General features: G+C 44.4%; 1 protein-coding gene across 4 annotated transcripts in view; it reads left to right on the top strand.

Annotated features, from left to right (window-relative positions):
- Nucleotides 1-447: 447 nt before the first annotated feature.
- PLCB1 (phospholipase C beta 1) overlaps nt 448-11,656 on the top strand; it is a 401,106-nt gene continuing 389,897 nt past the window's right edge. For all 4 annotated transcript variants that reach the window (XM_056357294.1, XM_056357293.1, XM_056357295.1 and 1 more), the window contains exon 1: nt 448-869. In XM_056357294.1, the coding sequence (XP_056213269.1) occupies nt 771-869 (99 nt within the window). In that variant the 5' untranslated portion in view covers nt 448-770. The remainder of the gene's footprint in view (nt 870-11,656) is intronic.

The following is an 11,656-nucleotide window of genomic DNA, read 5'->3' as shown; positions in this document are numbered from 1 at the left end:
CTCTCAGCCGGACAAGAGACACAGACACTCACCTGTGCCCCCTTCTCAGGCGTGACACGGTGCATTAGCGGAGGCCAGGGCGTCCTGCCTCGCCCGCCGTGCACGTCCAAGCGAGTCCCCGTTGTCCTCCGCGCTCCGGGCGGGCCGAGAGGGCTGACCCGGACCGCGCTTCGAGGAAGGCAGCTGCTGGGCGCTGGTGGCCCGGGACCAGCCGGGGGAAAGCGAAAGCCCCGGGGAAGGTCCCCGGCCGGAGTGCCCCCCGCCCCCGGCCGAGAGGAGCCCGAGGCCCGGCGCGCCCGGCCCCGCGGCGGTTGCCGCGCCAGCCGCGGCCGGCAGGTGGCGCCGTAGTGCCGCCGGCGCGGCGCGCTGACCTCGGCGCGGGGGAACCTCGGGGGCCGAGCCTGGCGGCGAGGGAGGAGGGGCGGGAGGGAGGGAGCGGAGCGGGCAGCGCCGCGCGCTCCGTGCCCCTGCGTGCGTGCGTGTGTGTGCGAGGGAGCGGGCGGCGTGTGCGTGCGTGGCGAGCCGGCTGTATATAGAGGATGTGCCGCTGCATGGCTCGCCCCGGCCGCTGCCGCGCCAGGTCCCTCCGCGGGCGGCAGTGAAGCCTCTCGCCCTCGCCGCCTGGGCAGCCGCTGCGCTGCCCGCTCCCGGCGCGCCGAGCCGAGCGCGGCTGCCGGCCTCTCTCCGGGGACCGTTTCCGGCGTCCCTCCCGAGGCGGCCGCCTCCCGCGGCTTCTCCGTTCCGGAGGGGAGCGCGTCAATGCGGTGCAGATGGCCGGGGCACAGCCAGGGGTGCACGCTCTCCAGCTCAAGCCCGTCTGCGTCTCTGACACGCTGAAGAAAGGCATCAAATTCGTAAAGTGGGACGATGTGAGTAAGCTCCCCCCGCGCCTCCCCTGCTTCCCCCGGCCGTGCCCCACACGGGGCAGGGCGGCGGGGGCACGGCGGGGTTATGCAACGCGCAGGGCGCATCGATCGGGCGGGCGTGCTCCGGCACACATGTTGCGGCCGCCCGGGGCCGCCGCCGGGCCGGCCCCGCTCTGCCCGCCAGCGGGAAGCCGCGGTGGGCCGGTCCGCGGGGCGCCGTGCGCTCTCGCCCGGTGTGGGGGGCAGGTGCGGGGCGGCGCGGTTGGGGGCGTCCCCGCCGGGGCTGGGCGCGCGCCCTGCGGAGCCCGAGGCAAGAGGCGTTGTTAAGCCGCCGGCCGTCTGCCGGGCAAACTTTCTCCGAAGGTTCTCCCGGCTCACTTCGCTTGGCCGGTGCGGACTGTGTTGGGCTGGCTCCTTCCGCGAGCCTCTTCCTCTCCTGCCTCCCTTGTTTTATTGTGCGCCTTTCCGCCTCTGTCATCCTAACTAGTTGTTTCAACCTGTTCCCTATCTGTCTTCTGCCATCTCCTGTTCCCTCCTCCGATTCTCTCTCCTTCCTTCTGGCTCCTGCCCTTCCCGTTGTCAGTCTTTCGGGGGGACTTTTCGAGCCCTGGACCTGTTCTCCCAGGGAGTGCCGTTGGGGTCCCCCCGCTCATTTTCCTTCCTCTGCAAAAGGCACTCTTCTTTCTTGGCTCATTAGGGCATGAGACTTGCCTCAAAATGACATCCGCTTTCCCCTTACCTTACCACTTGCTGCTTCACAACCCTTTACACTTGTATTGCCTTACATAGGAGAGGAGCGTGGCTTTCACTTCACCTTTGGTAGCACAGCTGTAAGCAGCTGGGATTTCTTTCTTCACTTGCAGGTGATGCCTGGGACTGTTTCAAAGAAAGGTAGCTTTTCTCTGTTTAGCCTTCCTTTCTTGCAGAGCGCAAAAGTAAGCCTGAGAAGGAAGCAGAAAAAATGAGTCCTCTGCTAGCCCAACTCCCACAATACAACGTTGGGTGATTGCGTTTCACTTGCATGTAGAGGAGCGGTTGCCTCAAAAAGTCTGTCTGCGAGTAGTGTCTGGAGATGGAGGGGCATAATGGGACGTGAGCTGTGGTTGGGAAAGAAGGCAGGCAGGCTGAATGTCAGAAGAATTTGTGAGAATGTGAGGATAACTCATTTTGAGAGCCTTAACACAGCTCTTGTATTTTTGCTGCAAATTCAGCTGTGCTAAAGACATCCACAGCAACAACTGGAGGGACAACAGAGAGAGAGGGAGAAAGAAGTTTGTGTCTAACAACTGTTCTTGTCTTATTACGTATCGCTGTTTTGCCGTTGCTTTCAGCCTGTCCAGCAGGCAAATGTGTGAGCCTGAGCTCTATAAACCTGTGATAAACACTCTCAAGGAGAGGAAGAACACCAAAAGAATGAACAACTTGTAGAGTGAAATTTTATTTACAGTAAGAAGCCAATACATTTTAAATAAGCTCAGCAACCTGACCTTGTCCGCAGTAGTAAACATTGGCTTGACACTGGTTATTCATGTTCAGGAACTAAGCTTGAATGACTTGCCTGAGAAATGTTTTCCTTCGGTTGGTATTTTCCTTAGTATAGGAAAAGGCAGCATAACCTCAGCCTTGTCATTACAGTTATTGTTTTGTTTTTGGTAAGTTACCAAGAAATTTCCACAGGTATTTGCAGAGGCCAAGCTAACAAAGATTTAAGCCTCCAGACTAAAAGTCCAAGCAATCGGGCAGCAGTATAGAATTATTAGGTTTTTGCTATTTCCCGAGTAGTTTATTGCAGACATAGAATTTGAAGGAGAAGAGGTGTTCTCCATGCACAGTGGATGTTCAGTGGATAACTTGTCCGATACAGACTAATTGGGAAAAAGATTTTCAACTTTAAACCTGAAGGCTTCAGTTAATAAAATATAGCTAAATTCTGGCAAAAGATGTGCATTTCGGGTTAAAGGTGTTACAGTGATATACAGGTATTACCTGGAATGTGTGACTGAGATGAGAAGGAGTCCTGTTGTGTTCAGTGAGCGCTTTCATTAGCAACCTTGTGAAAGTTGATACATGTTAAGCTACACACTGTGATGAAGAGTACTAGCATTAACTCATTGTTGACCATGCATTGTGTGTATATGAATGTATTTCCCACCCTCCAGCCCTGTTGTCTTGCCCACAGTGTTTCTGCTCAGAAGTGGAAGCCCCGCAAAATCAAAGATCTTAAGGCATTAAAGATTTGGCACTTTGGCTGTAAGAAGGTCTTTAGACGAATGCGTGTTTGGAGACTTTGAAAAGTATTTGCCACTGAGTAGCCAGTAACCACTTCAGAGCCTTTGTTTTCTATCAAATTAATCTGCTTGAAAGGTTTTTAAAAATGATTGTTATTAATCTGAACCTCTGTGGTCTGTCATGTAAATAGGCATGCACAAACTCTCTAGTGAAACAATAGGCTGTAATGAGAAATAGTAAACTACAAAATGTAACAGTAAAATAAAATTGACCATAATGAGTACTTTGGCTCTGCTGTGCTAACGGGGCTGTTCGGCAAGTGAGGCTCACATACTGATGTTTATTATGCACTATTTTCCATTTACTGTTTCTGAGTGAGAACGGGATCAGTTCTTCCTCATTGCCTGTGCACTAGGGCAGCATTCGTTCCTGTCCAAAGCATGCCCTTGTAGTACACTTCCCTGCTGTTTTGTTCTACAGTTCAAAGATGGCTCTATTGACTTTGCTTTACATTTCATAAAGCAAAAGGGTGTTTTTGGGGAATGCCTATGACTTGTACTAAGTTTCAGCCCAAAGCAAAATTTTTCCAGCTGAGTTATAAACCACTGAAAAGTAATGTGTGGGGGGTTTTTTGTGTGTGTGCTGTTTTTTTGTGGTGGGTTTTTTTTTTTTTTTTAATGGGAATGCTGGAAGGATTTAAACCAGAGCATGAGAGGCGTGTAAGGAATTTCATGGTGTATAGAGTAACAGTTGTTAAAGAATGTAATTGCCAGATTTTAGAAGGATGCTGCAGCTTGCTGTGCAGAGCCGTCTGGCAAAAGCTGTAGTGATACAGACTTAAAAACCGATCCACCCATGAACTTCTCGTCCTGAGATTCTAGTTGCTCTGTGCCTAATTATTAATTCTGAGGCTGCTAATAAGCAGGTGTAGTACTGATGTTATATGGACCTCCTCTCTGAGGGACAGCAGTAATAAGCCTCATCCTGTGCCTGCCAGCCCTGTGATGATGATCCATTCAGATAGAGAAACACCTTGCCTGAGCTTTGAGAGGAGAGGAAGAGGTTACATCAACCACTCAAGATCTTATGCAGGCAGGCAGAAGGCAAGCAACTCAAGAGGCTTGAAATTCCATTTCCTCTGTGGATTGTCTTCAGTTTCTAAATTGGGATAGAGTTAGGATCAATTAAAAAGTTCTGGCTTTGCAAGACAAGACATACTTTCGTGCATTGGGTTTGGATATAATATTGTTTACACTATGCAATGCCTAATACCGTCTATTCACAAATTCTTCTTTTCCTCATGAAGTTTCTGTTTTATTCTGTAACAGTATTACAGGTTGGAAAACAAATTTTAGAATTAACTCTTGTTCTTGATGTGTAGATTGGATTCACAAGGCACTGAATAGAAATAGCTGACATTTGAATAGGTGAAAGATAAAAGTGACTCATGGCTTAGATATTTGTTCTGTGGATGTATGTGTGTCTGCTTTAAGATGCTAGTTGGCTGAGCACTTGCTTCTTCAATGTTTCTTCGTGCTGCCTTCAGTTGGGCCTTTATAATCACTTCTCCCTTACTACTGGAAGGAGACTGGGTGTCATAAGTACTGGTCTGGTATTTGAACAGATGCACTTTCATTATTCTTAGAGAGAAGCAATAGCTGTGAGAGAGAGGGAGGGCTTAAAGAAGAACTGACTTCATCCGCTTTGCTGTAGTGAAACCCAGGTTATAATAGCTCTTCCCAATGAGAGTTTTAAAACAGTTTAATAATACATAAATAAAAAGAATGCAGTTAAGCCCACAGGCGAGGCTTTTTTGTAGGGGGTAAAACTTAATGTAGCAGAATGTGTTGCTAGCTGAGAAGGTTAATGAAACCTGAGTCTAAAGGGCAACTTCTCTCAGGACTGATCTGACGTCTGAAGGGGTTGAAACCTGCCTTGGCTGTCTTTGTTTTTCCTTTATTTTTCTCTGGCCTGTAGTGGGAACAAGATAAGATGTAACTGAGTTAACAAATAGCTCAACAGCTAGAGCACAGCTGAACTGATATTTTCTAAGAGCAGTAATTGGCACGCTGAAGCAAGTTAGTATGATGGGGTATATTAAAAAATAGATTTGTTTTCAGTTCCTGCTTAAAGGCTTTCTTCTCTTCCCTAGTGATAATACATACTTTGCATAAAGAATTTGACTGGTCTCTCTCTGGCATACATTGTTTACTTTTACTTGCAGGTTAACTGTATCAGTAAGTAAATGTAACTCTACCTAAATAAACGAAGAGATATCATTCCAATTTTATAGTCATATATTTTTTTCCTAATATTTAGCTACTGAAACAAACCTCCTGAGAGGTAGCGTTGTTTAGTCGATACAGCACTTCACCAGGTGTTCCAGTGAGCAGCAAAAGTGAACCTAGGTCTTTTAAATTCTGTTTTAATGCCTTTCTCTTAGAGCATCTCTTCATCTTTATAATACATTTTTGAGCTCAGATGGTGAGTCTATGTAAAGTTTTCAGACTTCTTTGTTTAGAAGCTTTTAAAGAAGACTTTCAAGAGTATGAGATAAATCTCCTTTAGCTTTACCAGTAAATATAACATCAGAGTATCATTATTATGGATAAGTTGAGATCAAACAAAGAAAAAACCTGGACATTTTCAGAAGTGATTTTAAGATGCTGATGCTCAAGTAACTTGTTTTTTTTCCCTGCCTTTTTTCTTTTGTTTTTAAACTCTGCACAAGTCTTGACTACAGTAGGTTGCTGAAGCCATGAAAAATGAACAACCATTGTTCTGTGTGTATAAAAATAAAATGATAAACTGAAAAGAGTTTATTTTTTTGAATGTTTTCAGTCTGGAGAGAAGTTAGTCCAGCATTCTAGAGTTTTTGTTGTGTTTTTCTTTTTTGCTAATCTTTCTGTAGTGCACAAGTATCAGCTCTGCGCTATATAAAAAATATTTTATCTAAATGAGTAGAAGTTGTGGTTTCGGCCTTTTGCAATAAAGGAGAGTAGTCAGATTGAGTTTAAAATTTCTCAGCAGTTAACCTTTAGTAAAGGGGAAAGCCTGAACCTGGTTATCTCCATTGGAAAGCTCTTGCTAACTTAGTCTGGGACGAAAAAAGATTTGGATCCCCTGCAGAATGGTTAGGTGCCTACCTTGGAAGATGTGGTGAAGACTTTACATGTTTAAGTCAGATATAACATCTGTGTTATTGTAGCATCTGAGCCCTTTGGAGTATTGGTAGATACTAGGGAAACTGAAAACCAGAAAACAACTCTTAAGGAAATAAGGAATTCTTTGTGAAAGGGAAGCTACCAGTGAATTCAAGTTGTGCACTGTAGGCTTTTTCACTTTAATATTTGAATGCTCAAGACCTTTTTTTTTTTTTTTACCAAAGGCTGTATTGAAATAGAGAACTAACTCATCACTATGGAGTCTTTTATCTACTGTAAAGTAAATGCTTCATAAGCATTTTTCAATTTATTTTCAAAAGACCCATTAGATGACAAAATGTGTTCTCAATTCTAGGTATGCAGGTCCAAATGAAGAGCCCAACATAAAAACCTACTAATTTTTAATCTGCGATTAGAGACGTTGGACCTAATTTTCAGATTGCATAGCACCATACAGTCAGATGTTCAGAATGCCTCCCCAGTGATTTCGGATGAATTGGGGCTCAGTGTATCTGAAAATTAGAAAATGGAATGTGGCCTTCCAGTACCTAAAGGGGGCCTACAGGAAAACTGGAGAGGGACTTGTGACGAGGGCATGTAGTGACAGGCCAAGGGGGTATGGCTTTAAACTGAAGAGGGTAGATTTACATTAGATATTAGGAAGAAATTTGTCACTGTGAGGATGGTGAGGCACTGGCACAGGCTGTACAGAGAAGCTGTGGCTGCCCCATCACTGGAAGTGTTCAAGGCCAGGCTGGATGGGGCTTGGAGCAACCTGGCCCGTGGCAGTGGAGTGGAATCTAGATTATCTTTAAGGTCCCTTCCAACCCGAACCATTCTATGATTCTATGAAATACAGTTCCAGTATCCCCTCAAAATCAGAATACAGCATTTATGCCCATGAGCAGACTGGTTTAAAAGATTTGTTTGGCATCATGTAAGAACTCTGCAGTGGAGATAAAAGTTTTCCTGGTTGGCATTTGGCTACTTCTGCTATAGAGTTCTCCCTTCATTCCTTTTTTTTCGTGATCGCATACTTAGCAGCATCTGCAACAAACAAGGACTCTTGCAGACAAATCAAGACTACGTGTGGTAAGGCTATAATTAGCCCAAGAGTGTGGAGATCCTGATAGACGAGGCAGGGTAGTCTGCTTCTGAGAAACAAGTTCTGCTCAGGGTGGCTCTCTTAAACTTGCAGGAAGTTAGTCTTTAATTAGCAGAATGATGCCTTCTGTCCTGTCATGCCATCACCGAAGTTCCTCCATGGTTTGACCAGTCTCGTAGTGAAGAATATTTTCCTGGATGTTCCTATTGAATAAGTGGAGTTTCATTTTATGGGTCCTGCAAACTCAATTCTTTTTTTTTTTTTTTTTTTTTTTTTTTTTATTTGTCCTGGTTCCAAACTCCAGCACTTATTGCACCTTCTCCAATAGTTCCTTTTTGCAATCTGTTCCTTTATTCCTTTACACAGCAGATTGGGTTCTTCTGCCTTCAGTAAAAGAGGGTATCTTTACTTTTCTGGATTATTTCAGGGGTTCATGGCAAACCTGGGGGATGGGTACTGTCTCTCTCTCACTCATGGTTCAGCTGTCAGCCTGAAGTAATTCATAGTGCTAATTGTTTGGCTAATCCTGCTTAGTTTCAGTCTGAGTATGCCCAGTGTATTATGGTATTATAACAGCTAATATATCTGCTGCCCATGTGTAAACTGTGTTTTTTCTGTTCCTTCTCCTTTGCTCCTTCTTGACTCCCCCATGCCTATAATCCCCCTGGCTTGTGGGGTGGCAAGAAAATCCTTTGCAGGGACTCTCCCCACACCTTCTCTGCAGCCTTACATCCTTGCTCACCCAGCATTCAAGCCCTTTTGCCAAAGTGAAAGAAAAGTTGCAGAATATTTTGCCTCTGCCAGAAACAATCTGTATTTCTTAGCTTTGTGTTTGGAAGCATTTTGGCAGAAATTTTTCAGGAGAAGGTTCAAGCAAATGAAATAATGATGTGTGTAAAAGTTGTCAGGTTATATTTGGGGATGTTCAATGTCTCTAAAAACCTGAGGCAAAACTAGGAAACAACGGTTTGGCTTAATAAGGCGGTGCTGTGAGCCCCATCTGTTGTAAGAGCTGAAGATAAAGGCTGGTCTGCTTTCCTTTTTAAAATCTGTTGATGTGAATTTTGACTGCAGCTGCTTCTAAGAAACATCATTATCTGTGTATGATTTATTAAAATGCATACTCATCTGACTCTTGGTCTTGCTAGTTGACAAAGCACATGTAGATTTTCATTCCCCTGTAGGAATTTTTCATCTATGGCAGGATTGACCCGATATTTGCATTGCAGGCACGCTAGTCCCAGCCTGTGTTATTCTCTGATGATTTTAACATTGAACTGTGCTTGGCACAAAACAGAGTGTCAATAGTGTTACGCCCTTGTTTTAATACATACTGAATGAAGTACAGAAAGTTCTGGGAGCAAGGGCCAAAGCCTGGGACGTAGGTGGCAGAGCGGTGCGCCCTGCTGTGTAGCGGTTCTTTCTCACCTCGCGTCTCTTCAGGTCTTCCCAGTGATGGTTGAGGGGTAGGGCAGAAGGCTGTCTTTTGTGGCTGGATGTGTAGTCTGGTTGTGGGGGTGCTCTGAGGATTTGGAAGTAGGGGCATATGGTTGGAAAGTAACTAAACCAAAGTTTCCACCCTCTTTACTGTTTGGCTTTGTATAATAGTCTTTGTTAGTCAGTAGTATTAATATGGAGGTGGCACTTTTGTTTGCTAATGTTAGATGCAGTCTATGGGACCCACACTTAAAATCAAACCTTGAAATGGTTACCTGGTGGGCACTTAAATATGGATTTGTCCATTGATCTTTTATGCCGGTGTTTTGCTGTGCCTGGTTGGTAAGGACCCCAAAGTTCTCTGTGGCACTTTGTGGGCCTAAAATTGAAGCCTCTTTGTTTAGAAGTATAAAATAAAGTATATTGCTAATGCAGAATCTGAGATTGTACAGCCAATTAGGAGGCAACTTAATGGAGTAAGTATAGAACAACCACATTACTCATTTGAGGCTGTGGGATTGGAGGAAAGTAGAGAATTGTCCCAAAGTCAACAAATTAAAAAGGTGGGGGGCTTTTAAAGGTGAAATTAAAAGCCCTTTAGAAAAAATATTCACTGAAGTTTAGACTGGTATGATATGCAGCATGCTGAGACTACCAGGTTAGGGCCACTCTAAGTTTCTTTTATTCAAGGAATTTGCAATAGCAATCTGTTGGAAACCAAGCCACAGCTTGGCACGAACACCCATGGGTGGCATTTAAAAAGCCTGATAACCCACAATCATTTGCATCATTGACTGGGACACTTCCTTTTTCTCCTTCCTCTCCATTTTCTGGTTACAGCTGATTTTTCCCTTGGTCACCTCCTCCTCCTCGTTTTTGTTTTTTTTTTTTTTTTTTATATCCTTCGAAGTGTTCCAAGAATCTGGGGCTCTTACCTGAAGAGCTGCTTGCTTTGTTGACATCCAGAGGATCATAAGAGCTATGCCCCTACTAGATATTTATGTGTTAATTTCCAAACCTGTCAGCTTTAGAGATGTACAACACTGACATTTTTTCCTCCCCTCTGTTTTATTCTCATGTTTTGGATCTGAGAGGATTAGAGAACAAATAAGTGTCTGTTTCCTATTTCCTTGCCCTTCAAGTTTTGTTTGGGGTTCCATGTCTCCCCCTCCCTGCCCCCTGCTTTTTATCTGTTGTGTCCTGTCTGTTACCCTTTCCTTCGGGGTTTTATGTAGTTGATAAATCTTTTCAGGAGAGTTATGAGATAGGTCAGCTCTTTTGGGTGTGGAAATTAAATTAGTGGGCTTCAAGATGCTCTCATGAATGACTGCAGGTGTGTCTTCTAGGTAATAAACCACAGATATTCCCATAGAGTACAATAGTTTTTGTAAATAAATGTACCAGGCAATTGTAAATTGAAACAAGTTTCTATTTCAGAGCCTTGAACTGCTCTTCTTGTATGTATATTGTATAAAGGGTTTTTCGTGTATCTTTTTGATTGTTGCCTGCCTTGCAAGCCCTGACTGGAGAGCAGGAGAAAAGCAACAGACCTGTTCCATGTAACAAAGGGCTCCGCATTAATGTGGGGTGGGGAGAAGGACTTGCGGAGCGGACTAGAGAAGTTTATTTCCATTCCTTCAGTGCTAAGGAATATGGCTTTTCGTGGCTTGCAGAATATATAATACATTGTGCATGTGACTTTTATTGCTGCTGCTGTGTGGAAGAGTTCCTAACACCTGTGACATTTTTCTCAGGTCCTACATTTGTATACAGCATGGGGTTGTCGTGTTAATAAGCACGTTGATTGTGCTATGCTTAATGTCAGAGTAGGGTAGTTAACTTAGAAAAGAGGCATAATGTACAACAGCCTCTTTTTTGATTAAAAAAATCCCCTACAACCAACTTCCTGGAGCACAGAGGATCTTAAATTAAGACTCATCATCCCTGTCATGATGAGGTTTCCTTTATGTCACCTAATAGGTATTGAAGACTCCACTCATCCTTTGCTCTTTTTGAGTCTGATTATAGTCAATGTTTTACAACCTGCATCAGTGAAATTATTACTTTCATAGCTGTTCATCATCAGCAAAGGCAAATCCAAACAGCTTTTGGGTTGAAACAACTGATTTGAAATGATTAACCAGCAAAATTGATCAATTCCAGACATAATTGCTTCACACTTGCCTGTTACCCATTGCTTCCTTCTCCACACCTCTCCGCCCCGGCCCGCCATAAAAGGTGTGTATCTCATCCAAAAGCATGACACTTAAGTCTTTTTCTTTCCTCATTTTACATGTTTACATACAGGATGCATGGGACATAATGAAATAAGCTAAAAAAGGAGAGTGTTATCTCCAGAGCAGGTTTTTTTTTTTTTTCTTTCTCTTTTTGAATGGCAGAGGTTTAAGAATACTTTTGTAGGAGCTTGTGGATATAGACAGCCAGTCAGCATCTCTTCAGGGCCTAGCATATTTTAAAACATAAATTTGCCTGTTGCACTCAAACAATACCCGACTCTCAGGTGTACAAAATGCAAGAAGTTATGGAGAAACATGGGAAAAAATAGATGATACAAATTTTGTATGTCTGTTCCCTTAGGGGAAGTGCATACAACACTTTTCTTGTAATGAAGGGAAAAAAACATTGGTGGCATTTTGTGAACGAGCTCAGATCCCAGCTAGGATGTTCCCATAGCACTGCTGGGCATTGGTTCAGCTGCACTTGTTCCCAGCCTCTGAAAGCTTACGTGATACCTGTTTGGGTATTGGTGTACCTGTGGCACAGTTAATCCTCAGTCCAGATCTTCCAATTACAAAGGGAACTTTTACACTCATTTAAGGGTTTGATCTTGTATT

Source organism: Falco biarmicus, chromosome 12 (assembly GCF_023638135.1).
Source record: "Falco biarmicus isolate bFalBia1 chromosome 12, bFalBia1.pri, whole genome shotgun sequence".
Taxonomy (NCBI): Eukaryota; Metazoa; Chordata; class Aves; order Falconiformes; family Falconidae; genus Falco; species Falco biarmicus.
This window is presented reverse-complemented; position numbering and strand designations above follow the sequence as displayed.